Here is a 27,719-nt window from a genome sequence, read left to right as displayed (position 1 = left end):
GGTTACCAAACCTCTTTGTATCAAAACCGTGCCACGTGCAATATAAGTCATGTATTGCCTTATTTCTACATATTTAAACACTCCTGAGAAAGTGTTTATTTTTCTATAATTTTATATATACTTTGTATATTGCTTTACAAAGTAATATAATATTTTTCGGTGAACTCAACCGAGGAATTGTTGTTGATTTGGAGCTGTTGGAGGTTCTGCGGTTTCTTGAGGAGAGGCTGCTTGTGAAGTGGCCTGCTGTTGCTGCTGGTGCTTTTGCTGCTTCTTAATCGTTTTTTTTTTTTGCTCACTCATTGTGACACTGCGTTTAGGGTTTGCACTATCCTGCTTGTCTATTTACATCTGTCACTTAATTTTAACTGATGCCAACTCACTTACAGCTAACTCACAAATAATATTTTATTTTAATAATGTGAACTTAATTGACCAGATACTGTCAACGGTCCACTCCCCTGATTTTGATGTTGTAAATTTTATAATTAATATTTTATAATCTTTATTAAGGGGTTTATTAATGTAACGGTCTTGGTGGAACGAACCCCGTACACACGAGATATATATAACAGGTAGGTAATAAAACAATATAAACATTCTAACTAGCTTTAATTTTATTTTATCCACGTAACCTCATAAACCTAATCTTTAAGTATCTTATGAATATTGCCTTTTTAGTATAACATTAAACCGTAGTAAAGATAATTTTACAACGTAACGTATTAGCATTCAGCATAGGTCTTCTCTGGTATGAAACATACTTCGTAAAGCCGAGTATAGCGAATACTTCGTTCGTGTTACAATTAAAAATATATTATACAATAATATATATATATATATATATATATATATATATATATATCGGCTATTTAAAGCACGTCTGTTTTTGTGATACAGTAACTGTAATAAATTCAACCTTATTATCGGCCCGGTAAACTTTCATATATCACTAATATACGTAACAGAAATAAGCCGTTTTAAAATTTTGATTTTCTGATTAAGTTTTGTACAGATATTGTTTGACTAATGCTTCAGTTAAAAACAAATATTTATAAAAAACAGTATTTCGAAAAAGTATTAAGTGTATCACAAATATCTAAGAGTATACTAATGTCTAAGAGCGTTGGTGACCACTTACCATCAGGTGGCCCATATGCTCGTCCGCCTTCCTATTCTATAAAAAAAAAAAAAAAATTCACTGAGTTATTCTGCGTACTACAAGAGCATTAAATGGAGCGGCAGATGCTGTGGCACCATCCACGTGTTCCAATGATGGTAAAGGTTCCCCTGGTGCAGGTAATAATGAGAAATTTTGCAAAATTGTTGTTGTCAACATGAATATATTGCATTTTGCTAAAACATCGCCCATACATCGATGCTTCGATAATCCAAAAGGGAAGAAGTAGTCAGGAAGGCAAAACTTGCCATTAACAATAAACCGTTCTGGGTTAAAACTATAAGGTTCGGGAAAAAGAACTTCGTCCATTAGTATATTTGGAAAATTGCTGACCACCATTGTGTCCTGAAAAAAAAACATTGAAAACTTTAAAAAACATATCTTGAAAAAGTAAAAAAATAGTAACTTGTTACTATTTTCATATTTATCACATTCATGATAAGTTATGTAAAGTATCAAACACCGACTCATAGGTAAATAGGTTGTTGATATGTTCAAATGATGTCTTCCTTATATTTTATTGTTTTAAATTAAAAATAAATAATATTTTGAAAAATTACTTACCTTTGGTATGTTGTATCCAGCTAATGTAGTATTTCGTACAGCACGATGCGGTACTCCGAACGTTCTGCCCATAAAATGACGGATACATTCATGAACTACTGCCTCATTGTAGGGCATGCTAAAAATGAAAATAAAATTGAACTATTTTTAACCATTCCACAAAGCTTTAAGGTAAAAGGGTTAAAACTGATGATATCCGGAGCCGAGACGTTGACACTCGCGGTGCGTCTCTTTCAGCAATTTAAGATCTATGTTCACTCGAAGTTTTACTACTAAATCACATCAGAAATTAAGTGATTCGTTAGAGAGTAAATGCACTCGACGCCGCCCAGATAACTAGCTAAAATGCAGTGGGCCGGGTGAAAACAAGACCAGAAGATCGGACTCAGTGACATGCTTTTAGAGAGGCCAATGTCATATCTGAATTTTTACTATTTTTATCATAAACTATATTAATAATTATAAATTATAAAAATCCAAACTCACTTCGGACGATCATCAAGACATGGCTGTCGGTTATACCCAACAACTCTATCTATTTCTTCTTGTGCTTTTTTTTGAACGCCTTGTTCTCGTACTAGATAGCTAAAAGCGAAACTCATACTTTTGTTTGTCGTTTCCGTCCCAGCCATAAACATGTCGAGACATGTCGCAACTAATTGTCCTTCAGAATACGTGTTAACCTCGCCGTATTCCCTTAGTGCCCTCACATAAACATCCATAAAATCTTTGTCTTCTTTATTAGGGTCAAATCTCATTTTATGCACAGCAATCTCATCGCGTAGAAATTGCCAAATTCTTTTATGTATTCTCACAAAGTCCGTGTAACCAGATGACTTTGGTGCTATAATAGATAAAATAGGAAAATGACTGAAGGGACATCCGACCATATCGATTGCTGAGAATAGTTCGAATAAAATAGCTTGTAACAGTACCATCCGAGGGTCACTTGGCTTATATCGAATCCCAGCCATCATTGTCCATAATGTGTTCAAAATATAAGTGCTAAAAAAATTGTGCATTGGAAGTATAGCACTTTCTTTATTGTCTAAAATTTCCAAAATGTCACTAACCATATGACCAGCTTCAGAGAATGCAATTTCACTCATACCCTTTCTTCCGAAGCCAAATTCCTTTAGATGTTTTATAAGAAATTTTCTTTGTTCTTTCCAAAGTTCGCCATCGGTCAACAGAACGCCTTTTCTCTCACCCCACGTTCTGGTTTGATAGAATATGCCTTTCGGTCGTCCATCAATGTCTTCATTGTAAAGCATTTCTTTATTAGCTTCTACGGTGTTAACCATTACTATACGATCTTTTCCAATTTTAAGACCAAGCAAATGTCCATCTTTACTGTAAATATTGGACAGCTCCTTAAAACTTTTATAAAGATACTTGGTCTTTTCTCGAATCTCATTAACTTCTAGAGCGCTTCCAACAACCGGTAACCATTTTGGACCAGGAGGAAATTTTTTAGGCTTTAGTGTGTCTAAATACAGTAAAATAACGATAATCAATATTACCACGAGTACTGTTAACCACATCTGTAAAAGAATAAGAAAATATTTAACGTCACAATTAACCTTAAGAAAGTTATAGCGAAATCCAAATAACCATAAATTAGGAATATATAAAAATTGCAAGGATATCGTAATATTAGGTTTACAATACGATGTAAGTTCAATATTATCAAAAAGAGAATTAGAAAGAACATCGTTTCCTTTTGTGCGACATTGTTGCTTGACTATCGAAAAATTATTTTAATTAAGATGCCCAGTTAAACAATACCGTCCATTCAATACTGTTTGTCGAAAGCTTTACCGAGCTTGCAGTAAAAGCTTACTTAATAGTTGGTAGAAGCAAAGTGGAGAGACTCCACTTTTAGCACTTTTAACACTACGTACTTGTAATTAGATAGTATAATATTTTTGTTCGGAATTTTATTATTATTATTGGTAATTGTTGAACTCAAACATTTTAAAACGGTATTTATTTTTAAAGATTCGTTCATCCGATAAAAACCCGGTATTCCTATAGGATATCGGATGTTTCTATCGACGGATAGACATAGTAAAGAATATTTATCAGAATCTGCTGGATAAACATTTTATTGCTTTATACAGACTTCGATGACCCAAGTACGTACAATATGTACGTAATATACATATGTATGTACGTAATAAACCGAATCCTGATATTCAAGGATAATTTTAGTTTTGGAATAAATAAAACTTCTTTTTTAAAACGTTTTTTATTTACTCAAAATGTTATGCTTACGTGTCTAACGTAAGACTGGAAAGGAAAATGAATATTATTATTTTATTTTGTTTTTAAAAACGATTAGTATCTTAATATACGTATCTAAGGACTTCAATATTTTTTCTCTCCTGATTATTTATCATAATAGTAGTACACTTCAGACTCGGTTTTCAAAATGGGTAATTTTTTTTGGTCCAACTAACAAATGTAGTATAAAAAAACTAAATGTATAAATAGTTCGTTTATATAATAGATAGCTATACATTTATTTCAATAGTGTAATTTGGCGACTCAAGAGTACATAGTGTTTTGATTTTTATTTATAACAAAGACTTTATTACAGACAGGCAGACAAAAATTCTAAAAACTGTTATTTTGGTTTCTGTTGCTTTAATAAAGACCCCACCACCATATTATTTTTATCCAATATCTTTATGTATTATATATATATATATATATATATAACTTCTTTTTTAAATATATATATATAGATTCTTTAAGAATTTCTACGGCAACGGTATGTCAAATGAACTATCTGTCATTATTTTACACTGGATACGCATATGAAATGGTTTTCTTTTTTCAAAGACTTTATTGATTCATTCATAATTTTCATTCGTTCATCTATTTTATATGCGTTAACAATGAGATAAGCATCCGCAATCCGCAACAGCCTGTGAATGTCCCACTGCTGGGCTAAAGGCCTCCTCTCCTCTTTTTAAGGAGAAGGTTTGGAGCTTATTCCACCACGCTGCTCCAATGCGGGTTGGTAGTATTCACATGTGGCAGAATTTCAGTGAAATTAGACACATGCAGGTTTCCTCACGATGTTTTCCTTCACCGTAAAGCACGAGATGAATTATAATCACAAATTAAGCACATGAAAATTCAGTGGTGCTTGCCCGGGTTTGAGCCCACGATCATCGGTTAAGATTCACGCGTTCTTACCACTGGGCCATCTTGGCTTTAGATAAGCATCATTAGCGTTTATTTACTGTAGTCGAGTAAAAACATTTAATTTTAGTAGCCATGGAGAATTAATAATTGAAATTGAGACAAACATAATTATTTGTTTTATAATTAAAAATTACTTTTTTTTTATTTTATTATTATCTTTAATTTCTCGCATTATTTGCCAAATCGTTACAACAACCATGTTAAAAGCGAAGTAGAACAGATTTAATGCAGATATCACAAGAGAACACAAGTGCTATTTTATATCCATTTACAGAATATGCAGCGTGCGACCTACTCGTATAACAAACGTAGTAAAAATTGCAATTAAATTCGCTGTGTACAAAGAAACGATTCTAATTGTTGTCCAACAGTAATTTCGTATATTCTATTAGTGATTTAAAGGGGTTTTAAGCAAGCTAAATCTTAAATTTAAACTTAAATCGTAGCTTATAGTGAGCACCTAGATTCAATTAATGTCGGAAATGGTGGCCTAATTAGCACAGCAAAAACATATTAAAGTTTTTTAAGTTTGACTGAAAAAAAAGTGAAATCGAATTCAATAAATAATGTCATTTGCTTTCCATATCAAAGTCGTATCCTCATAGTTTTCTAGAAGAACAGCTTATCGGTAAAAGTAAGCATAAAGAAATATTTCAAAACACTGAACATGGAAGAAAATAATAGAATACAGTTAATAATCTGATTTTACAGAGAGTAAATTCTCTCTAAAACTCTCATTTCTCGTATAATCAACAAATTAAGTCCATCTTTAATACAAAGCATTACCTCCGAAAGGAAATCAAAAATAAATGTAAAAGGCATTTCTTGAACAATCTGCATTGCATGAAAACGGTCTTGCATTGATTGATTTCGTATTAAACTTTATGCTCTTTTTATAAACATTATTATTTTCTTAGTTTGGTTCATTTTCATTTCAAGATCCCGTATTCTTTTGAAATAGTCTCAGCCTTTCAGATGAAGACATGGAGTGGGCGTTGTTCTTCCAAGGAGTCTATAAAATAAATTACGAGCCGATTGGCGTGGTTGGTAGATACTTGCCTTTCACAACAAAGGTTGTGGGTTCGATTCCCACCCAAGACTGACATTTTTGTGCATGAACATGTCTGTTTGTCCTGAGTCTGGGTGTGATTATCTATATAAGTATGTATTTACAAAAGAAAAGTAGTATATGTAGTATATCAGTTGTCTGGCTTCCATAGCACAAGCTTTGTACAAGCTTAATTTGGGATCAGATGGCCGTGTGTGAAAAATGTCCCAGGATATTATTATTATTAATTAGTTATTTTTTGTGATGCGACATTTTAACGACTGTGTTTGTGGGATACTTTATCGTGAGTCGATAATAAATATTTTGCTCATTAGTGCCTCGTGCGTAGTGATGCGCGATTCCAACAAATTTCCATAACAAGGCACTCGTCCGCCTTATATTTATAGCATGTTTTTATAATTATGAAATAATTTATTTTTTAGTAATTATGTTCCTTAATGATTTATGCAGAATGGTCATTCCTTACAAACACTTGAGATTTTCGGTGTGATATTCTTTGTATGATATATCTATTTATCGTCCTTCTTTTTGTCTTTTGTTAGATTAAGATACATATTGCCTATGAAAAATATTTATCGATTCTGTCAGTATATAATTTAGCAGTACATACGTCCTCACTGACTTTATATTAGGAGAACTTATCAATTTATATTTTCAATTAGGCTTTCTCCTTGCTAATTGAATAATTAGTACAGGATCCTTACTAATATTATACGCCAAATTGAGTTCCTTAGTTTATTTGTTTGTTACGCTTTCACATCTTAACTACTCAAGCTATCGTCATAAATTGCATACGCGTTGTCAGGGATACACAAAAAGAACATAGGATACCCACACAAAATCCCCTCCTCTCCCCCTTCTCCCCTTTCATAAGCGGGCGAAGCCGCCTATGTCTTTATCTGTATCTATTTATATTTATCTTATAATTACGCACGAAATAAATCTTCATAAAAACAACTTTCATTAATATTTTACTACTACTATGTGGGTTGAATCCATGTTTCATATAAAAACTTGATTTACTGAATATCAATAAATACTTATTGTGACTGGAATTGGATTTAAAATTATTATTTCTATGACCAACGCTATAATATAACGATTTAAGTTTTATCATTTTGATTATTTTAATTAAAAATAAAATATTAAAAATGATAAAAAAGTAATCGATGCAAAGTGACTACCCGTATGTATGGGTATATATATTTTACGATTCGAAAATAATTACTTGATTTCGAATTAATTGAAATTCAGTGAGGTGACCATTATGTAATTACTCGTTGAACCGTTTTATCGTCGATCATGCATTTGTGTTTAAAATGTGGAAAAGATTAATGAGAATAGGAATTACTAGAGATAACACACAAATACCAATGTATGCGACATTAAGTTTATTTACCACTAGCAGTTGCCTGCGGCTTCGCTCGCGCTTAAGTATAATAATAGTCCTTCAGACCGATTTCGGCCACGGTGACCAATCTCAAGAGAGACATATGGTAGTGCACAAGTATGTGCGTAAACACAGGTGCACTTTCTATACCCTAACTCATAATAGTAAAGAATAAATGATTGTTTGGGAGTCTGTGATTTTAAAGCATGAAATGAATTGTCATTCTGATAAGAAAAAGTATGTTTAGGTTTTTTTTTCTAAATTTTAGATTGATGATTACTATTTCAATTATCATCAATAAACTTACTGTGAATTCCTGTAGTTTAACTTAATATATTTTATAGTGAACTAAATGGGTTGAAGAAAGAAATATTTTATATATGTCTTCCGATCTACGATTCTGTTGCTTAGACAACCCAGTCATCTATCAAAGTTAATCTCGGCTGCCCCAAGGTTATGCCCTATGTTTGAAACCCTGGGCATCTTGGCCGTGTGAGGGCCGAGAAGATGCCGACGTCGTCTTCGCTGAACAGGATCGACCCTTTCCGTTTCCACTGCGCCGTCACCTTCTGGACCATAACGGTCTTACAGAAGAAGGCAGAAGGGCCGTAACCTCGGCACCGATCCCACTGCGAACCATCGCCGACACGATTGCTCGTAGAAGGAGGTCCTGTTCGGCCTCGCGGATCTCCCTCTCCGCACTCAACGCGAGGCAAGTTTCCAGGGTATCCTGGTCCGTGCAACAGTGGTTGCACATCGCTGTCGTTTCGCATCCGATCTTACACAGGTAGTCTGCGTAAGTCGGAAGGTGACTCGTCGCTTTCGTCTCATCTATGCTTTAAAAGCCGGCAGGATCGCTCTGACGACGCATTTGCACGTGTACCGTTCTTCGCGGAGACGGTCCCGCCACGTCGCAAGAACTCTGCAGTGTTCCCGCCACTTCAATGCCTAGAGAGCATTTGGAGAGGGTGCACTTACGCTGTTCCGATGGAAGATGCGGGTCTGCTGCTAAACCCTCGGGTCCATATCCGCAGGATTGTCCAAGAGCGATTAAAAACTGTCTATGTTATAACAGTTCTCACTAAAATCAATGCCGGCCTTGTTTAACGACAGATCTTGAGACTTATTGATTGTCATGGTGAAGCAGACGGAACCATATACTTTGGAATTCGAATGAATATTCTCATGGAAGGTATTCGTGGAAGGAAAACTACCTTAGCTACCTAACATTACTGCCATAGTGAAATATGTATAAAAAATATATATTAGTTGCACATCCCTAGGAGAAACTGATATTAAGACATTGTGTTATTTGCATTTCGTTATTTGCACCCAGAAGTATGTGTATGAAGTATTTTTAGCGAATAAAAAAATTTTACTTTTCCAAAAAAAAAAACATGCCACCAGCTTGGGTGGAATTTTTAAAAACTTTTTATCAATTCAATCAACAGAAACTTTAATATTAAATATCATTTTTCTGACATATAAAATGACGGATTGCCCTATAAAAACTTTCAACCCCTGTTTCGCCCTTTTGGGGGTAGATTTTCAAATCAATCATGACAAGTCATTATACGTGTATAAATAACAACAAAAATACGTATGTTTTTATAACTTTTAATAGTCTCAACCGATTTTGACGAAATAAAGAATACACGAAACCTTGAAATACTTCTTATAATAATTCAGGTATTTGTAATTTTTAGCCGTTTCAAAGGTTAGCCCGGGCAAACAGACATCCAGACAGACAAAAATTTAAAAAATGAATGTTTTGGTTTTGTTGAATTACAAATTACGATATTAACTTTAAAATAGGCATATATTTAAATGACAGACAGACACTTTTTCAATTTTATTTATTAGTAAAGATTAAAGTTGCTTGTTAGATAGGATTATCTAAAATATTCCGTATTTCTATAAAAGAATGATGCATTCAAAAATTTTTGTCTAGACATTTTACTTCTGATTCATATTCAAAACGTATTAATATAATACAGACGTTTACTACTACAGTTTGATACATATGTTGTCTAGTTCTTGTTATGTACACGTAATACATATTACAATAGTGCCTCTTTGTTTTATTTTCTGTGACAGCATCTTTTTAAATAAACTTATATTAAATAAGTTTTTTAACAATTAGCGTAACCAAGCGTGGTGTAAAATCCCATCCTTTTTTTTATTTTGCATATGTTATTAGCATGCTGTAAAACACAATATTTTTGACTTTTAATAAAATCAATGTTAATTTCTCCTTTTGGTAATTATAACATAAACTAATCCAGTAGTACCTCTTACTCGACTGCATAGTCTGCTAACAAGCATAACGTACTCGGTACTATTTATCGTTTGCAAATTAAAATCTTGAAAAACATTATACCTGATAACATTAAAATCAAAGCAAAATTTGATGAACGTAACATTTTTATGCATTGTTAAATAATACCCATACAGAACAAAGTTAAGTATCATATTTTAAAAGAACAATTCTTTAATACAGGTTTTCAGAATAACGTTCCATATGATTCAAAAACCCGTTGGGTGACACAACAAAAAATAGTAACTATTTCAGCTAACAATAAATATGGACAGCGTACTAGCTCTTACATGATTCGTCACTTAATAAATAGCTTAGATAACAGAACAAGACGAGAAATATCTATTAATAATATTAAATATAAGATGTATTATTTAAAACAATTATAGTGTATATTGTATTTAAATCCATAGACGTAAAGGACTCAAGATAAACTTTCGTGTAGTACCATCATTTAATTGTTTAGTTGTTTATATTGTTAAAAAAATAATTTAAAAAAAAATTGCCTAAAGTAAGTAAATGTAAAACTACTAAGTAAAGACCTCCTCATAAGGAGGTCCGGAGCTTCGAATACAACAATAATTTGTTTAGTGTGCTGAAAAGTGACGCTTCTTTGAACGGATCGATTCGACAAAGTTGACTTTTATAGACGTACGGAATATTTTAGACAAGATTATTAACAAGCTACTATACTTTTAAAAAACCAAGTATAATATTATCCTTAGTATATTATATAAATATATATAAATTTTAGGTCTGTGTTCATAGTCGATCAGAATTTATTTTTATGCACAACGTGAATGAATTGCATGAGTTTTTTAAAGGTTTGCGTCCTCCATTTCAATACCGAAATTACAATGAATATCCAAAAAATGCCATTCGATTTTGAAAATTCTTTAAGTAAAAGTAAACAATAAATTGAAGAATAGCGATCATTTTCAACAAACCGTGTCAGACATATATTAAAAAATTCTGACATTAACAGACCCTAACCGTATGGTAATTATTCAAATTGTATTCAACATGCATCTGGATTCTGCAGCCATATGCACCTACTGATGTTAACTACATCAGTTCTTAATTTAAATTGTATTATGTATTAGCAGTTAAATATAATAAATAGATAATAATAAGAAAAATAAAATAAAGCAACAAAGTAAGGAGAAGGTAGCACGTGTGGTACCGCGTAAATACCAACAGAATCGTAGTTATTGCCAAGATGGTGAATTTTAAAACACCTGAATTTTAAAGTAAAATTGTGACCAAGACTACTGGTTTGTCATTGTCCTAAGCCCAGGAGGATGTAGTGTTAAGTATAATACAATATGGTGCCAATGCCAATAATTTATTCGTTATTTTTATTTGTTTCAGATTTACGTGAAAAATAAATAATAAAACATAATACGTAAGCTGGTTTCTATAAACTCAATTTCACGAAAGTCCATAACTAATGAGTTGTTTTTTCTTCTGCTTATTGGAAATAATGCTATAAGGCTAAATCCGTCAGAGGCGGATCTGCTTAGCTATATCATTAAATATATGTTTTGATTTTGATTACATATTATTAACACTGTCCGTGGTTATTTATTTATTGTGTTAAAATGTTTGAAAATAATTATATTAAAAAAAAAACTCTTGGTGTAACTGAAATATTTACTCACCGGAATATATTTCGTAAAATATTATAGCCTATTCCATTGTTTCAGTTCTATTTTGAAATATTTACTCACTGTTTAGTGTGACTTGTTTATTTAAAGCCTTACTCTGACCGCTTGTTTGCCAAACAAGTTTAATCTTGTTTATTTATAGGGAGGTAATAACAAACGAACTGATAGTGTTTTCAGTACAAACGAAAACATGCATGAGTTTTACTTTTGAAAACTATAGTGACTAATTTAATCAAATGCTTGAATTAAACCAAAATGTTAACAAATTCACAAAATAATGTATTTAGGCAAATCCCAGCTGGTTTTGGTGCATACTTTATAGTCTTAGACTTAGAGTCTCACGATGAAAATTTCACATTAATCAACTTTATGCTGATTGAGAAATGAGATTTAAATAAAATTATATTATTGTTTTGGAAGTTTTCGACAAGAAACAGTAAATGCATTAAACATTGCATTAATTAATTTGCACTTTGTGACAGTAATATTTTTAATTTTAATAAAAATACTTTTGTATACTACTGTTTTTAAACCAGACATTCGCAGTTTCCTTGTAACTTTAATTCCGGTATGTGGCGGTGAAAACCCCCGTAGAAAGCTGATTATCTAATACTAATATTAGTATAAATCAAAGTTACATTTATTGCATAAAAGTTGCTTAAAAGATCAACCTCATAATCGAGAAATATGTGTATTATTTAGTTGAATGTCGATATGATAATTAATATGTAAAGGCTTTTAACGATTATCGTAACAAGTAATATGGTTTAAATGACCATGAACACGTTTTCTGAAATTCTGTGTTGGAACGTCTGTGTATAAGTTTACATACACATTGTTTTTAAGGTACAAAATATTGATTCGATATTGTTGCGTAGGCAGACCGAGGAGAAGATGGGCTGATGATCTCGCGGAAATATCAGGGACCAACTGGTGGAATGTAACAGGTGACAGGGAAAATTGGAAGCAGCTGAAGGAGGCCTCCACCCGCGGAGAGGCAAATACTCCAAAGAATTAATCATTATTTAATTGTTATTAATTAGAGATTTTTTTTATATAAACTTAGAATTTAAGGAAAATAAAATAGATACTAACAATTTAACAAAATATTATATAAGAAACAAATAAAATAATGTATTTATTTAAAATGTCATGTTTAGGGTTATGAGAAATAAAAACTTTTTATTATTATGGTTATTTATTATTGTTGAGAAAAAAAACCTACCCAAAATACAAAAATATTTCTATCAATAACTAATACACTCACCCATTCAGTTGGGATGAGTGGAGCCGTTAGTTGTATGTTTTTTGTTTAATATCGAGCGACTAAAAATGAAATGACAGCTAATAGTAGAATTTAATAAAATAGAAAACATTGCAAGAAATAATTCGAAAGCAGTCACAGTAAGCCTTTATAAAAATATAGCACCAGCTGCATAATAAAAATCGTAATAAACAAGTAAGGTGAAATTATAGCTGGCCTCTTATAAATAATGACTGGACTAATATTGTACTACGATGACTTGAGAGTCAGTATAATATCATCTAAGATAACCTAGATTAGTTTAGTTATAAATAAAATTTGGCTTTCACGGAACGCATGTGGTATAAAACATCGAAATAAATGGTAATATATTAAACAGAAAGCAAACCTATTCAAAACTTCTCTCAATATAGATCAAAGTAATTTTCATTACAGAAAAATAGTTTAACGTAAATTGACAATGCATTCGATAAAACTTGACAACAGACATACTTACCAAAATGTTTGGAAACCAATTTTTTTAAATATTTAATAAATTAACGACCTGATTTGGAAACAATTTTATTTTAATTGAGTTTAATACTTTTTTGCGCTTATATTGAATAGCCTTTTAAAAACCAGTTGTGAGATTATTACATTACCATGTCCGATAAAAGTATACAAGCGCAAATATTAAAATGTAAACGTTATATAAAGTAACCGCAAGTGTGTTACTTAAATAATGTTACCTTATTAGTATAATAGAGGTCGTCATTGACAGTATTTAATATTGTTATATAGTGCAGATACGCTTTTTTAGTTTTGACGTAGTTTCAGCCTCGCTTGAATACACGCCGGTCAGGTTGAGTTCTTTGCGCAACACGGACAAACTCGTTGATTATATAAATATTGAGCATATTGTATAATGCAAGAATTCGCACACAGACATGGTTACGGTCCGAAACCGGTTTAATCGGGAAAGCCATTACCGGTAGCGTCATACAATATGTTAAAAAATGTGAAACTTACATTAATTTCTTTTTAAGTTGTGAATCAAGTTTTTGGTTTTTATTGTAATAGTGAATAAAAACTGTATTTTTGTTTTATACATAAATAAAATAAAATTGAGAAAAAATAATATTAATCGTAACTCTATCACAGGCACACATTTTAATTGAATGCGAAATGTATTTTTTGAAATATTTCGGTTTCATGTTAAATATTTCAGTTGGATCCAAAATGTCAATGTTTTAGTGAATTATTATAATGATAGTACCATAATTTATAACGCATGAATCTTATCCGATGATTGTGGGTTCAAACCCGTGCAACCACCACTGAATATTCATGTGCTTAATTTAAGTTTTTAATTCATTTCGTGCTTGAAGGCGAAGGAAAACATCGTGAGGAAACCTGCATGTATCTAATTTCATTGAAATTCAGCCACATGTGTATTCTTCCAACCCGCATTGGAGCAGCGTGGTGGAATAAGCTCAAAACCTTTTCCTCAAAATGGAGAAGAGGCCCTAGCCCTGCAGTAGGACATTAACAGGCTGTTGCTATATAATTATAGAGAAATAGAATACATTTCATCACATTCTACGAGCATCTTTACGAATTTTTTTTTCTTTTTTAACCGACGACAAATGGGATAGTTTTTATGTTCGATTAGTATTTTTTTTATAATCGGAGAGTTTATGAAGAATATCATTAAATAAATCTTAATTTCAATGTCGTTTCATTAAAATAGATATTTTGTCTTTTGCCGTAATTTAATATAATAAATATACTTAAACATTTTAACGGATTATTTTGAAGATAAATTTAAAAAAATAAACTTATTCTATGATCAAACTTAAAACGTTTGTCCGCGTTGTTCGTCTGACGATTAAAGTAAAAAAAAAATTATAAGTAATCATATTAAGAGAAAATCAAATACAAAGATTTATTTTCTTCGTTATTAAAAACTTATGATAATATAATAAATAATCAAATTTAATTTCGATTTTATTTCCTTAAGAAAGGCGAACGTGATACGCGAAAACGTACACTTTATGACTGAAATGTCTTTTTATCAAATCGTCTTATGTTACACGGGGTCATTCACACCCTTAGTATGATACAAGTATGGGTCATTTTATTACAATTAATACTTCATTTAATGTATCATTTATTCAATACTTTCATCTTTGTAATAAACATATTGCATACAATATAGCTTCGTTTTCGTCGATTATTACTTTTTGACGTAAAACAATTTTCATTTTATATTCATACTGGTACAATTCGGCATACATTCCAATTGTCATGAAATCGGTTGAATGTTATAAAGGTTATAAAGGTAAGCCGAGATGGCCTAGTGGTAAGAATGCGTGAATCTTAACCGATGATCGTGGGTTCAAACCCGGGCAAGCACCACTGAATTTTCATGTGCTTAATTTGTGTTTATAATTCATCTCGTGCTTAACGGTGAAGGAAAACATCGTGAGGAAACCTGCATGTGTCTAATTTCATTGAAATTCTGCCACATGTGTATTCTACCAACCCGCATTGGAGCAGCGTGGTGGAATAAGCTCCAAACCTTCTCCTCAAAAAGGGAGAGGAGGCCTTAGCTCAGCAGTGGGACATTAACAGGCTGTTACTGTACTGTGTTATAAAGGTGATGTGAGGCAGCGCCATCAATCGGAAAGTTACAACAAAGTGGAAATTTTAAATACATACGTATTTATGTCACTATTTACGGTGGTCAGTCAAATATTGTGAATGTATATTAATTTCAAACGAGTATGGGTACATCCATTTTATAGAAATTATTTAAGAATTAAGCACAGATAAAATAGTTTTTGATTTTTCAATAGAATTATGATTTATAGCGATATAAATATTTGAAACATTATAATTTATATCAATATGTACGAAACATTTGTCATTCATTACAATATGAACTTTCTTTCTAGTTTACAAATGTTGATTACAATCGAATTATCGAAGGATATACTTAAGTTAAATATCTATATCAAATCAAAATTGTAGCTTACTTGAGTAAGAGAGAGTTATTAAGTATTACATTGTACATACATAAATATATTTCGAAGAATATCGTGCTAAACTAAGTGACAAAGGCACCACATTACATAATTAAGTCGCGTTTATAGTAAAAAACCTTTTTATAGAATATTGTCCAGTGAGCAGCCACACGAAGGTCTAAGTTTATTGAAAATCTGAAGAACATCTAAGTACAGACCAGCTGAATCCTAATTACTATTTTCTTAATTGAGTATTGACGATCAAACATAAACATTCAAATAAACCAACAACTAGGCTCGATTTCAGAACATCGTGTATTTGTTTATTAATTCTATTAGTGTATGTGGAATGAATTGTGGCTAGATGTCAGATCATACCCGCTTAGTGACGTCACTATAGTGATTGTGAAGCAGATTATATTGCATCTGACATACATACATAAACGGCAGAGTTAAAGCGGTTATTGATATACATTTCGTGTAACGTTATTAGGCCACATCAGTGATTTTCTGTGGAAACGCATTTCGTATCTCACTCTTAAAATACTGAAAATTTGCTTACAGCTTACAATTTTTCATTTTAAAATGATTATAGTCAAAGTCGAATATCACTTTATGATATTTTACGTTCATGGTCATCGTGATTTTGTTCAGAATAGCTCTATATTAATAATGCTACGTAATATTTCCCCCGTATACTTGACAAATTTAGCAACGATATAATTAAATACGAAGATAATTGTATGCATATACCAATTACTAATACAATATTTGAAGATATTATTTTTATTTAATTGTTTAATTTCTAGTTATTATTTAATTTATTGTATTTACAAAAAAAGCCGAGATGGCCCTGTGGTAAGAACGCGTGAATCTTAACCGATGATCGTGGGTTCAAACCCGGGCAAGCACCACTGAATTTTCATGTGCTTAATTTGTGATTATAATTCATCTCGTGCTTTACGGTGAAGGAAAACATCGTGAGGAAACCTGCATGTGTCTAATTTCACTGAAGTTCTGCCACATGTGAATTCTACCAACCCGCATTGGAGCAGCGTGGTGGAATAAGCTCCAAACCTTCTCCTCAAAAAGAGGAGAGGAGGCCTTTAGCCCAGCAGTGGGACATTCACAGGCTGTTACGGTACGGTATATTTACAAGTATTTATATTCAATACAGATACATTAGTACTGGCGATGTATAATTATGGGTTAATAAGTGGTATAACGCGAGACTACTTAGGTACATACACCGTATTGACAGTGTAAGGTACCCATAGTTTATATATATTTATATACATTGCGAAATAATTTATATTAGGTTTCATGATTCATAGTTGATATAAGCTGCAACTATGTATACAAATAAAATTAAATCAACAAGATTTTCATTTCATATTTGAACTTTTGAAATTTATTAAGTTTTAAAATTCACCTCGACACACGACGTTCGATATGGCTAGTAAATGTGATAGTTGTTAGATCCTTGACCTATCGATTTTATTAATTATAAATCTTCTTAGCCTTAGCACGTGGTTAGTGAGAAATTTAGAAATTTCATTTAATTATTTTTAATGTACTTAAAATATAGAATATATGTACTATCTATTTTCTACATAATTTCAACTTATGGAGGATGTATTATGAGGGTGTATTATGTACTATATTTTGAGAGCATGTGACATAAGGAAAATTAAACTAGTTAACTCTGCACTTAAAATAAAGGATTGAAGTAATCATTAAAAAAAGAATAGATGTTTTAATACATTACTTCCAGTGAAATAAAAATAGGATAATAATTTTTTATTATACTGTTATATTTTTTTGCAATTAAATTCGCAAAGCCATGGCTTGTTACAAGCGATTTTAATTAATACGAAATTAGAATTTAAGCCATTGTTTACTTGAAATACTTATTTATGATCAAGATATTTTCCTTAAAACATTTATAAGATACTAGCTGAACAATTCAGCTTCGCCCACACATAAATTACGTTTTATGAAATTTTTGCTACATATTTATATACATATATATATATACATATCTCGTATAGTTACGGATTGAAGTAATTTTAAAATATATATATATATATATATATATGAAATACATAAATTAATAGTTCATATTATATGTAAGTACGATAGTATTGTATAGTATTAACATGCGTTATATAAAAATCGTTAAACCATGTACCGGGATAAAAATTCTATATGTTAATCCAAGTTATAAGGAATGTTATGTGTGCCAAATTCACATCCAAATCCTTGCAGTAGTTTCTGCTTTATTAACAAACATCCAAATATACTTGTCCAATTTATATTATTATTAAGTAGGATTTATAATAACTCGACTCGTTTCTGACATCGATGTAAGCAACATTTCCGTTCGAATTGGATACAAAATTTGCCTTAAATTTAAATGGAGTTAGTTTCATAACTCAAAGCAATACTCGCTGGACATTTGGACAAACATCTGAATACTCAATCATTTTATGCTAATAACGAGCTGGTTCTACCAATGTGGTGACGTATAATTTGCTTTATTCTCTTATCATATTTTAGGAAATTATAACTATGATTAAAGGTATAATTTTAACTAGTGAACTTTATTCTTTTCTTCCAACATAATTAAAAGCAACTCATTTATTTTAAAATGATCATTCGGTATTTATAATATAAAATATATTTTTCCAAACAATATTTATAATGATTTCAAAAAATTCCCTGAGTGCACGCTTCAAATAAAAATGTAACAATGAAATCGAGATGGGACCACATTGGATTTAGAGAGTACAAAAACAATCGCAATCGCACACACGAATCATCAAAATCTTTTCATGAACAAAAGAATTGTACCCGAATATGTTTTTATTATTTCAAATAGTTAGGCTGACGGGCAATTTGACCACCTGGAGGTTAGGTGGCCCTTGACTATAGTCATTAGTACTGTAAGAAATAATTAACATAAGGGATGTTAATTATTTCTATATCGCGTTTATAGTAAAAAACCTTTTTATAGAATATTGTCCAGTGAGCAGCCACACGAAGGTCTAAGTTTATTGAAAATCTGAAGAACATCTAAGTACAGAGCAGCTGAATCCTAATTACTATTTTCTTAATTGAGTATTGACGATCAAACATAAACATTCAAATAAACCAACAACTAGGCAATTTCTATATCGCCAATGTACCACCATCCTCGAGAACTAAGATGTCCCTTGTGCCTGTAGCACTGGCTGATTTACCCTTCAAATCGAAACATACGTATTATACTTAGTATTGCTGTTTTGTGACAGACGAGCTTGCACTAAGCCCCAGCATGAAAAACAATATAACAAATACTAATATTATAAAGAGGTAAAGTTTGTGAGGTTGTAGGGGTAATCTCTGGATCTACTGAACCGATTTTGAAAATTGTTTTACCAATAGAAAGCTACATTATTTGTAAGTTTCATAGGCTATATATTAACCCGAATAATAAAAATAATATAAAATATATAAAAATTAGCATATAAAAATTTTCTAAATCTCCTTCTTTTAAAAAGTATTTTTAAATCTTAAATACAATAATATTCACTCTGGATCATCACAGATGACTATCTTCCGACCACTTTATGTAAGTGTGATCGGATTAACGCGAACATCTCGTATTTTCCATTCGCAACAGACCCAAATGTTTGCTCGTCCATTAAAACTCGATAACAGAACATGCACGCGCATATTCTGGTATAGATTACATAGTTCGAACTATTATGCATGACCTATACTGGGATACATGGATCAAACAATCCTACTGATGTAGTGACGTCGGCAATCAAGCCAATTAAAAATAAAATGTTATTTCCATGTATATTACAGTTATCGAATTTTAATGAAGGCAAATATTTCCATTCTTGTACATTACTTTTTTATACTTTCATTTTAAACGACGCATCAGCTACTTGCTCTGTTTCGAATGATATTTCAATCGTATATTTAAAGGTCTTAATTAAAAATATATTTTTACAAAAAGAGTTTCATATGTACATTTCCCTTAAAACAAAATGAATCATTATTTTGTATGAAGATATGTAGGTATTAGATGTGTTTGTAGGTGAAATATATTTTGAACAAATTAATTGTTTTCTACAATAATTATTAACACGGATCAAAAATACCATAACCGTAACAGCCTGAATGTCCCACTTCTTGTCTAAAAGCCTCCACTCCCTTTTTTGAAGAGAAGAAGATCAAAAACAATACAATTTGATATTGATTGATTTGAAGCTGTAATATTGCAGATAAAAAGAGGAAGGTCCCTTTTTGTCTGTGCGACTACGCATGACTAATTGAAATCACTAAATCGTACGTCTTTTACCCAAATAAACTTGGTGTAAGAACTTGACTAGGTGACAGTGGAAAAATAAGCTGCCTGGAGGTCAATCCCAGGTTTGGGTTGGGTTTGGGTTGAGTTTTCAGTAGCAGTTCTGTCATTAATTATAAGGGGCGGACCCTTTGGATAATGACAGTGAAGTAATAGATTGTTACTGTGTGAAATGCATGACCTGCGAAGTTGGTTAATCTCCATTAAGAATGGCCACCGTGGCCGGAATGGGCAGGAGTCTTCCTGCCATGTCTCATAACTATAAAGGGGTACTTTAAGGCAAGTGACCGTTGATTGATTCATGTAATTTATTTAAAAAAAAATCTTGACGTTATTAGCCTGGTATGAAAACGGGATATGCCTTGTCCAAACATTTAATTTTCTCTCAAGGTTAAGCTCCCTAAAATCTATAATTACTTGTAAAAGATACAACTCATATGTTTTTATTTTGGCTTCTACAATATTTTATACTTACATATTAATAGAGATGGATTACAGAGGTGGACCTTTTTTTCATTTAGTGTTTATAAAGTTGTATTTTTTAAAATAACTACTATTCCTAATTACCCTCCCCTCCAAGTAATCGTGAACATTGAGGATAGGATTTGGGACGACATTAATCTGAAGGCTCAAAATTGAACGTAAGACTTTTTCATCACTTAAATAGGGAATAAGCCAGTGTAATTACAAGCACAAGGGACGTAACATCTTAGTTCACAAGGTTAATGGCGTATTGGTGATGTAAGGGATAGTTAATATTTCTTATAATGCCAATATCTCTGGGCGTTGGCACCATCGAGTGGCCCACTTAGCAGTCTGCCTACCTAATGAAATAAAAAAAGAATACTGATGAGCTATTAAGGCTTATATATTATATATACTTATAGATAAAGATAATTTTGATAGATATCCACTTATAATTCAAGGAACAAGGGGAATGCCTTTGTAAATCCAAGTTATGACCTCGGGAGATGGCGATCATAAACAGTGCATCGATTGATAAAAAATGTAAATATTGTTTCGTATGAAATTTTATTTTTTATTTGTATTTCTTTCTATAATTTTAATACTTTTCAGATTCAGTAGCTTAAAAAAAATGTCATGATTTGTTTCGTTTTGACGTGTGTGGCAATAAAGAAGTTTTTGTCTCATTCATATATTTTTTTCATAAGACTTCAATTGTTTGAGATGAAAAATTCTTTAAAAAACTTAAACTTACTCTTAGGGGACACACATATTTCAAGAATAATAATTTGGTTACTTTAGCATTTCTTGATCAGCGACCTCACTTCGGTACTATTCAGTTATGTCACAGTATGTTGCAAAATAGACAAAAGATATTACTTTATATGTTACGTACAAAAATTACGAAATTAGGTATCTCGTGTTTCTATACATATTGTTATTCTACTTTGATTTAATAACTATTTATTGAGCACAGACGACAGACAGTATTGAAAATGTGTTAGTAGTCTCTATGATTAAGTATATTTGAAAAAGTATTTGACACGCAAACACGCGGGACCATGTTTGCGTGTCAAATATTGGATGGATTATAATTAATTATCAATTTCAATATTGTTTCATTTAAATAATACAAATAGTATTAGTAGTTGGAAAAGCCTTATTAACTATATATTTATATTCGCAAAGCAAACGCAAAGATGCAAATAAATCATTTTCATTTAGTATTAATGTCAATATTTAAAAATATCCATTAAATTTCAAATATAATTTGGGAGAAGATTAAATAACATCAATAATAAAAATAAAACATTATACGACTTAATAACATCGGAATAATCAAAGAAAAATTAAAAGATTTACCTTAAACGTACGTCACAAATGGTGAACAAGCTTTCACTGACTGCTCTCGGAAGTAAACGACGTAAGAACCAATACAGCGCAAATATGTTAGTTGAATGAACGGTAGACTTAGCCTAAAACAAGACAAGTGAGTTGATCCCTTTTAATTTTGATTTTGACACAGCCTTGCTTTGCCTTGCCTTCTCGCACCAAAGGTAAACGTGCACTGGTCTGGAACCCCATATGAAAGATCACGCAATAAAGTTGGTGGGGACAATTAGGAAGGAGTATATAAGGAGTAAACCAAATTTGCTTAAATTATGATCGTATACAAAAGTTACATTACTTATTTATCCGTTAAAAAAAACTGTTTTATAATATTTTATATATAACATTTTTCAACAGATTGAATTTTTATGACCCAGATAACAAATTAAAAAGTATATTATTTTTACTTGTATTTCGCCATTAAATTAAATAAGATTACAAAAGTGAAAACAGACGAGATTATTAAAGAAATTTTATACCAATGTTTACAAAAACAACAATTAAGTGTACTGCCAACAAATTAAAGTCATTTGGCCCTGTGATTTTTTTACGGCATTTGACTTTTAATAAGGTAATTTTATCATTCTACTCAATATTTTATTTGTTTATTTAACTTTATTTACTTGATGCTTTTTTGCAATTTGTTCTAAATATGTTTTTGCTAAGCTATTTCTGACAGGAGGTTTCGCATAAATAGGATAATTTATTTATAAACTATATTAACATGCTTATTATTTCCATGTAAAGTAGACTTGACCGATAAATGTTATGAAATTAGTTCAATTAAATAGTATAAAATTGATATCTAATAAAAATATTGCTTTATATCTTACCCAATATTATTAATAACAGTTAATTGTCAAAATAAATAACATAATTTCCACAATTAATTGAAACTGGATCGCAACTTTCACGTGTTATTATAATAACTTAACTTCATAAATGATAATTTTTGTAACATTTTAAATAGAGTCGGCCGTAAAACAAAGTTATGAAAGCATTCAACTCTGCATCCAGTCATTCAATAATAATGCGCGATTTCCTTCGAGAATTAATGATGTCAGAACATTAACTGGAAGAGAGTATTGGGAAACGTTAGAACGTGGAAAAATATTTACCGAAACGTGGACTTAATCATTTGTATCGTTAGAATAAAATATCGTTAAAAAAGATATTTTATTTTACACTTTGTTAAAAAACATAGTTATAATTGGTTATTTTATTTTATGGACTGCCCTACAACTTTCTAAATTTTTCTTTGTTTTAGATGGCAAATCCTAAAGAAATACCGCAAGTAAAAGTAAAAGTAAACTATATCTTCATTTTATGTCACAGGATTTGCTTATTACACATGCAGGTTTCCTTACGACGTTTGCCTTCACCACCAAGCAAGAGGTGAAATGAACACAAATTAAGAACATGAAACTCAATTGTACTTTCGCGGTTCTGAACCCGCAATCTTCGGTTAAGATTCACGGGCACTGGGCTATCCCAGAAAAGTTAACACATAAATGCTATTAAATACAATGTTAAATCAATTGACCATTCATAAGGTTTTTTATTTATTCTAAATAATGGTGTATTTTCATATTTCTTCCACAAACAGCAGTGGCCTCGTTTGCATTGACATGAAAAACACGTTTATTGATTGTCACTTCCCTCACTCTCATAACTTTGCAACTCCATTTAAATCCAATTTAATTTAACATTTCTTTCGATAATGGGATTTCTGTATTGCATGAAAAAATATACATTAAAAAAAATGCATTTTTACAAAATTATTTAATAGGTTTCGGACCATTTCTCATTGGCAAAATGGTTTGCAAATTAGGGTATATGAATAAGGATAATGCTATACAATTTTAGGTATTTTCAATCAAAAATGAAATCATAGATTTCAAGTACATTCAAATTTAATTTTCCTACAATACCTATCGTCAAACAAACAAACTCACAGCGAAATATTCCTCTTCTAATAAAAACATTTGCTTTCCTGATCTTCTCAAAGTTCTGATTACTTTTTCCGATCCACTGCTAGCGACATGCTTACGGTTATAAAGTCCGGTTAAAACAGACATTTCCATTAACAATAATGCGCACAGACTTGAAAATATTATATGTCTTAGGTATAATATTATAAATGAAATAAAACAACCATTCTACCTACGTCCGGTGCCGTATATACCGTGTATCCGGGAAATAACGGATGACCTGCTGCTGGAAGGTATCTGCTCAAAAATAGTGTTTTCAAACTAGTCTGGGAAATATGCTACTTATAAAAAACTACAAAATTTAACTCTCATGTTCACATTCACTGCTACTGACTGAAAAATAAACAATGATGTTTTTGTAAATATCCCTGAACATTGAACAAACGCGCATTTTGACTCGTGTATAAAAATAGAAAGAATCATGGCGAGATTCATACTTTGATTATTACAAAAAAAAGGAGTTAGTTTAGAAATTTATAAATGTCTTCTAATGTTGAGTGTTTATTACCAGCAATAGATTGTTTGTGTCCATTAGCCATTTTGTATTAAAAAAAAAACAAGTGACATTTACGGATCTTTCAAACTGACATTACTCGAGGATTGGTACTTTTTTATGACATTTTATTTATTTTCAATCTAATAATATTTCAAGTAATCCATTCTACTGATTGTTCTCATGTCTGGTCCCAACACAAGTGTACGCCGGGAATTGTGGAGATCGAGGTCACGGTTGATGCACATCATGTTTGTCCAAATCGTAAATTAAAATCCAGTGTCAAGAATACAAGCACAAAGTCGTGATATCCGAAACTCAGTTATAGAAGCCAAGGTTTATCGGGTTAAAACAGAAGTCAAATGTCCAAGCAAGATTTTATGTTTTTCTAAATCAATTAAATATTATATATAAACTTCAGTAGGAGCGACATCCCTCAGCTATTCGTAAGAGGTGTTAAAGGAAATGAGACCGGTATCTCATAACGACGATTGCTCACAATATTGCGTAATTAATTTTATTTGCATGAATAAACAAATACATATAACAAAATAACTCCTCTATAGTCTGTTGAACCTATGATCTCTGATGCTCTAAAAGAAAACGGTTATTATAAAAACAATATTATAATAATTCTAACTAACTAGACGAAATCACGAGTCATTACAATAATTTAAATATTAAACTTATAAACATTTAATTCTATTTAAACTAAGGTAGGTAGGAAATAGTCACAACATATTCTGCTAAAATATTATTTACATAAAACAATATAATAATTCTATAACCTATGCTTTAAAACGTGTCCGGGATATTTTCTTTATTGTATAATCATTTACTATGAACGGGTGATGGGGATAAGCATTCGATGGGGCTGAGTTATACAGACAACAGACATCCGTTCTGGATTACTTCGGAGATAAATTCCATATATGGAATTTTAAATCCCGAGAGTGGGAAAGCTTGTTCGTTTAGAGTATTTTATTTCGTAGGAATTAAAACTCGATACTTTTAGCTAATATATTTTACTTCTCGCTAAGCAATATCAATAGTAAGTTGTTGTTGAATTAAGAGTAATAACTTATTTTTATTATAAGTGCTCTAGACACAGGGTAAATATACATATTATCGAGATAAAATGTAGTTGTATGTATGTTGAAATATTTAAAATACTAATGGAATTACCTATAAATGTTATTTACAGAGTGATTAGTAAAGATAAGCGATGCTGTGTCTTCATCTTTCGAGTTTAACTGAAAAACACCTGCTAAACCAAGTTTGTAAGTAATGCCGTTAATTTCATGCAAATCCAATCATCGTTTCGAAGTTCATTATTCACACATGGCCATCTGATCCCTAATTAAGCGGAGCTTGTGCTATGGAAAGCAGACAACTGATATACTACATATACTACTTTTCTTTTATAAATACATACTTATAAAGATAATTACACCCAGACTCAGGACAAACAGATATGTTTATGCGCACAAATGTATGTTCTGGGTGGGAATCGAAGCCACAACCTTCGGCGTGAAGGCAATTATCTACCAACCACGCCAAACGGCTCGTCCAAATTCAATAATACTTTAATTATTTAATAATAAAAAAATGGGTGCTAAGGTACCTATTGGTGTTTATCTAACATATTATGATGTCATCATATTATACATACCTACTGATATATATATATATATATATATTAAACACACTAACATCCAACTGGAACTATTCAAATTTACAAGTATTAACATATTTTAATTTTCTTTTAATGTATTTATTAAATTATTCATTTAAAGCTAGCTAAATTCATTAAGCTTAACTGTTCGCAAATATTGTTACGTTTACATTGAAATTAGGAACCGTGCTTCTAGATATTTTACAAGATTCTGAAATAAAATTACGAATACATTGAACATGCGATAAGGCACATCAGGTGATATTTATTTTAAATATCATTGCTTTTAATATAAAATCTTAATTTTATCCACGCGCAGTTGGTACGGATTGCTGATAATGTATATTTCTATAAAAATATAAACTTGATGAAAAGATGAATGAATGTTAAGATGAATGTCTAATACAGATAAACTCGTCCGATACATTTTTAGTTTCGTTTTATATCAACTGTCTAGTTGATCATTTATCGCATAGAGAAACTTATTGATTTGTGAGTAGAGTCTTAAGTGGAGTACACTTTAAAAGTAAATTATATTTTTTCAGTGTAGATTAAATGTAATCAAGAATTAATAATATTGCAATAAATTATACATTTCCATTCATATCCACTATGACTATTACGCTTGACTAGTATATCATATACTAAATATGTTACTAGCCATACCCAGCGGTGCTATCCGCGGTAAATTTGTATTTTAAACGGAATTATAAGCTCATAGATCAAACATTATTAACGTAATAAATAGACGCACTTTGTCACGGGTATTTCAAAAAACTTTAAATTTTTTTTTTTAGTGATAACTACATACTTAATGCCAAAAATAGTGTTAAGCTATTTTGTATGTAAGCTTTAAGTTGTTAACAGATAGACAAACAAAAATATAAAAATAATGGTTTTTTTTCTCTTTCTGGCGTTGACACACACTATTTGAGCGCAAAATATTCTGCCAATGTCACGTATAAAATAGACGACACATATGATATGAGATTATTCAGTTTCAAATTAATGGTTATTTTGGTTTGTAAAGTTAGTATGGCTATTTGCAACTTGCAAATAGCCATACTAACTTTAGAAAAGGTGATATTGAAATCACACATAGACAAATCATTTTATTAAGTTGTACGGATAGTTAATTGTCTAAAAATAATCGTAATAAAGTAATTTATTTTATTTAAGATTACCTTTTATTTCTATTTCTGAGAATGCCAATTATCACTATTATAATTTTCGCGTAAACAACTACAAGAAACATTTTGCATAAATAGCAATTGCTTTAATTTCTTTGTAAATTAAAATGCATCCCACGCAAGATATCAAGAGTATTACAAAAATAGAATTTAATAGCTTGTTGATAAAGTCAGTTAATTTAAGAATTAAATGATATTTTTTTTTATAAAAGTATTACTTTAAAATCAAGCTTATATTATTTTCAGCCCAACACAAACAAGATCCTACTCGTTCTTCCAAAAAAAATTAAGTGGCATCGATATTCAATTGTTTGTTTCAAAAATATTTACCGGATTTACACCTAAGATACAACTAGATAATGTATTATTTAAAATTTTCGGTATAAATGCAGAAAACATTTTAGAAGTTAAATATAATGTTCACACTGACCCGTCATTCTAAGCAATTTCTTGGAACTTCATTACAATGGAATTGTTCGCTGAC

General features: G+C 31.0%; 1 protein-coding gene across 1 annotated transcript; it reads right to left on the bottom strand.

Annotated features, from left to right (window-relative positions):
• Positions 1–1,090: 1,090 nt before the first annotated feature.
• Positions 1,091–22,005, bottom strand: LOC126780727 (probable cytochrome P450 303a1). The gene is made up of 4 exons (XM_050505389.1): positions 21,860–22,005; positions 2,231–3,288; positions 1,745–1,862; positions 1,091–1,525 (listed from the first exon to the last, which is right to left on the bottom strand). Exons 2-4 carry the CDS (start codon positions 3,286–3,288, stop codon positions 1,199–1,201), a joined length of 1,503 nt encoding a protein of 500 aa, XP_050361346.1. The 5' UTR covers positions 21,860–22,005; the 3' UTR covers positions 1,091–1,198.
• Positions 22,006–27,719: the final 5,714 nt, after the last annotated feature.

This window comes from Nymphalis io, chromosome Z (assembly GCF_905147045.1).
Source record: "Nymphalis io chromosome Z, ilAglIoxx1.1, whole genome shotgun sequence".
NCBI classification, from domain to species: Eukaryota; Metazoa; Arthropoda; class Insecta; order Lepidoptera; family Nymphalidae; genus Nymphalis; species Nymphalis io.
Note: the sequence above shows the minus strand (reverse complement) of the source record. Positions and strands in the feature narration are given on the sequence as shown.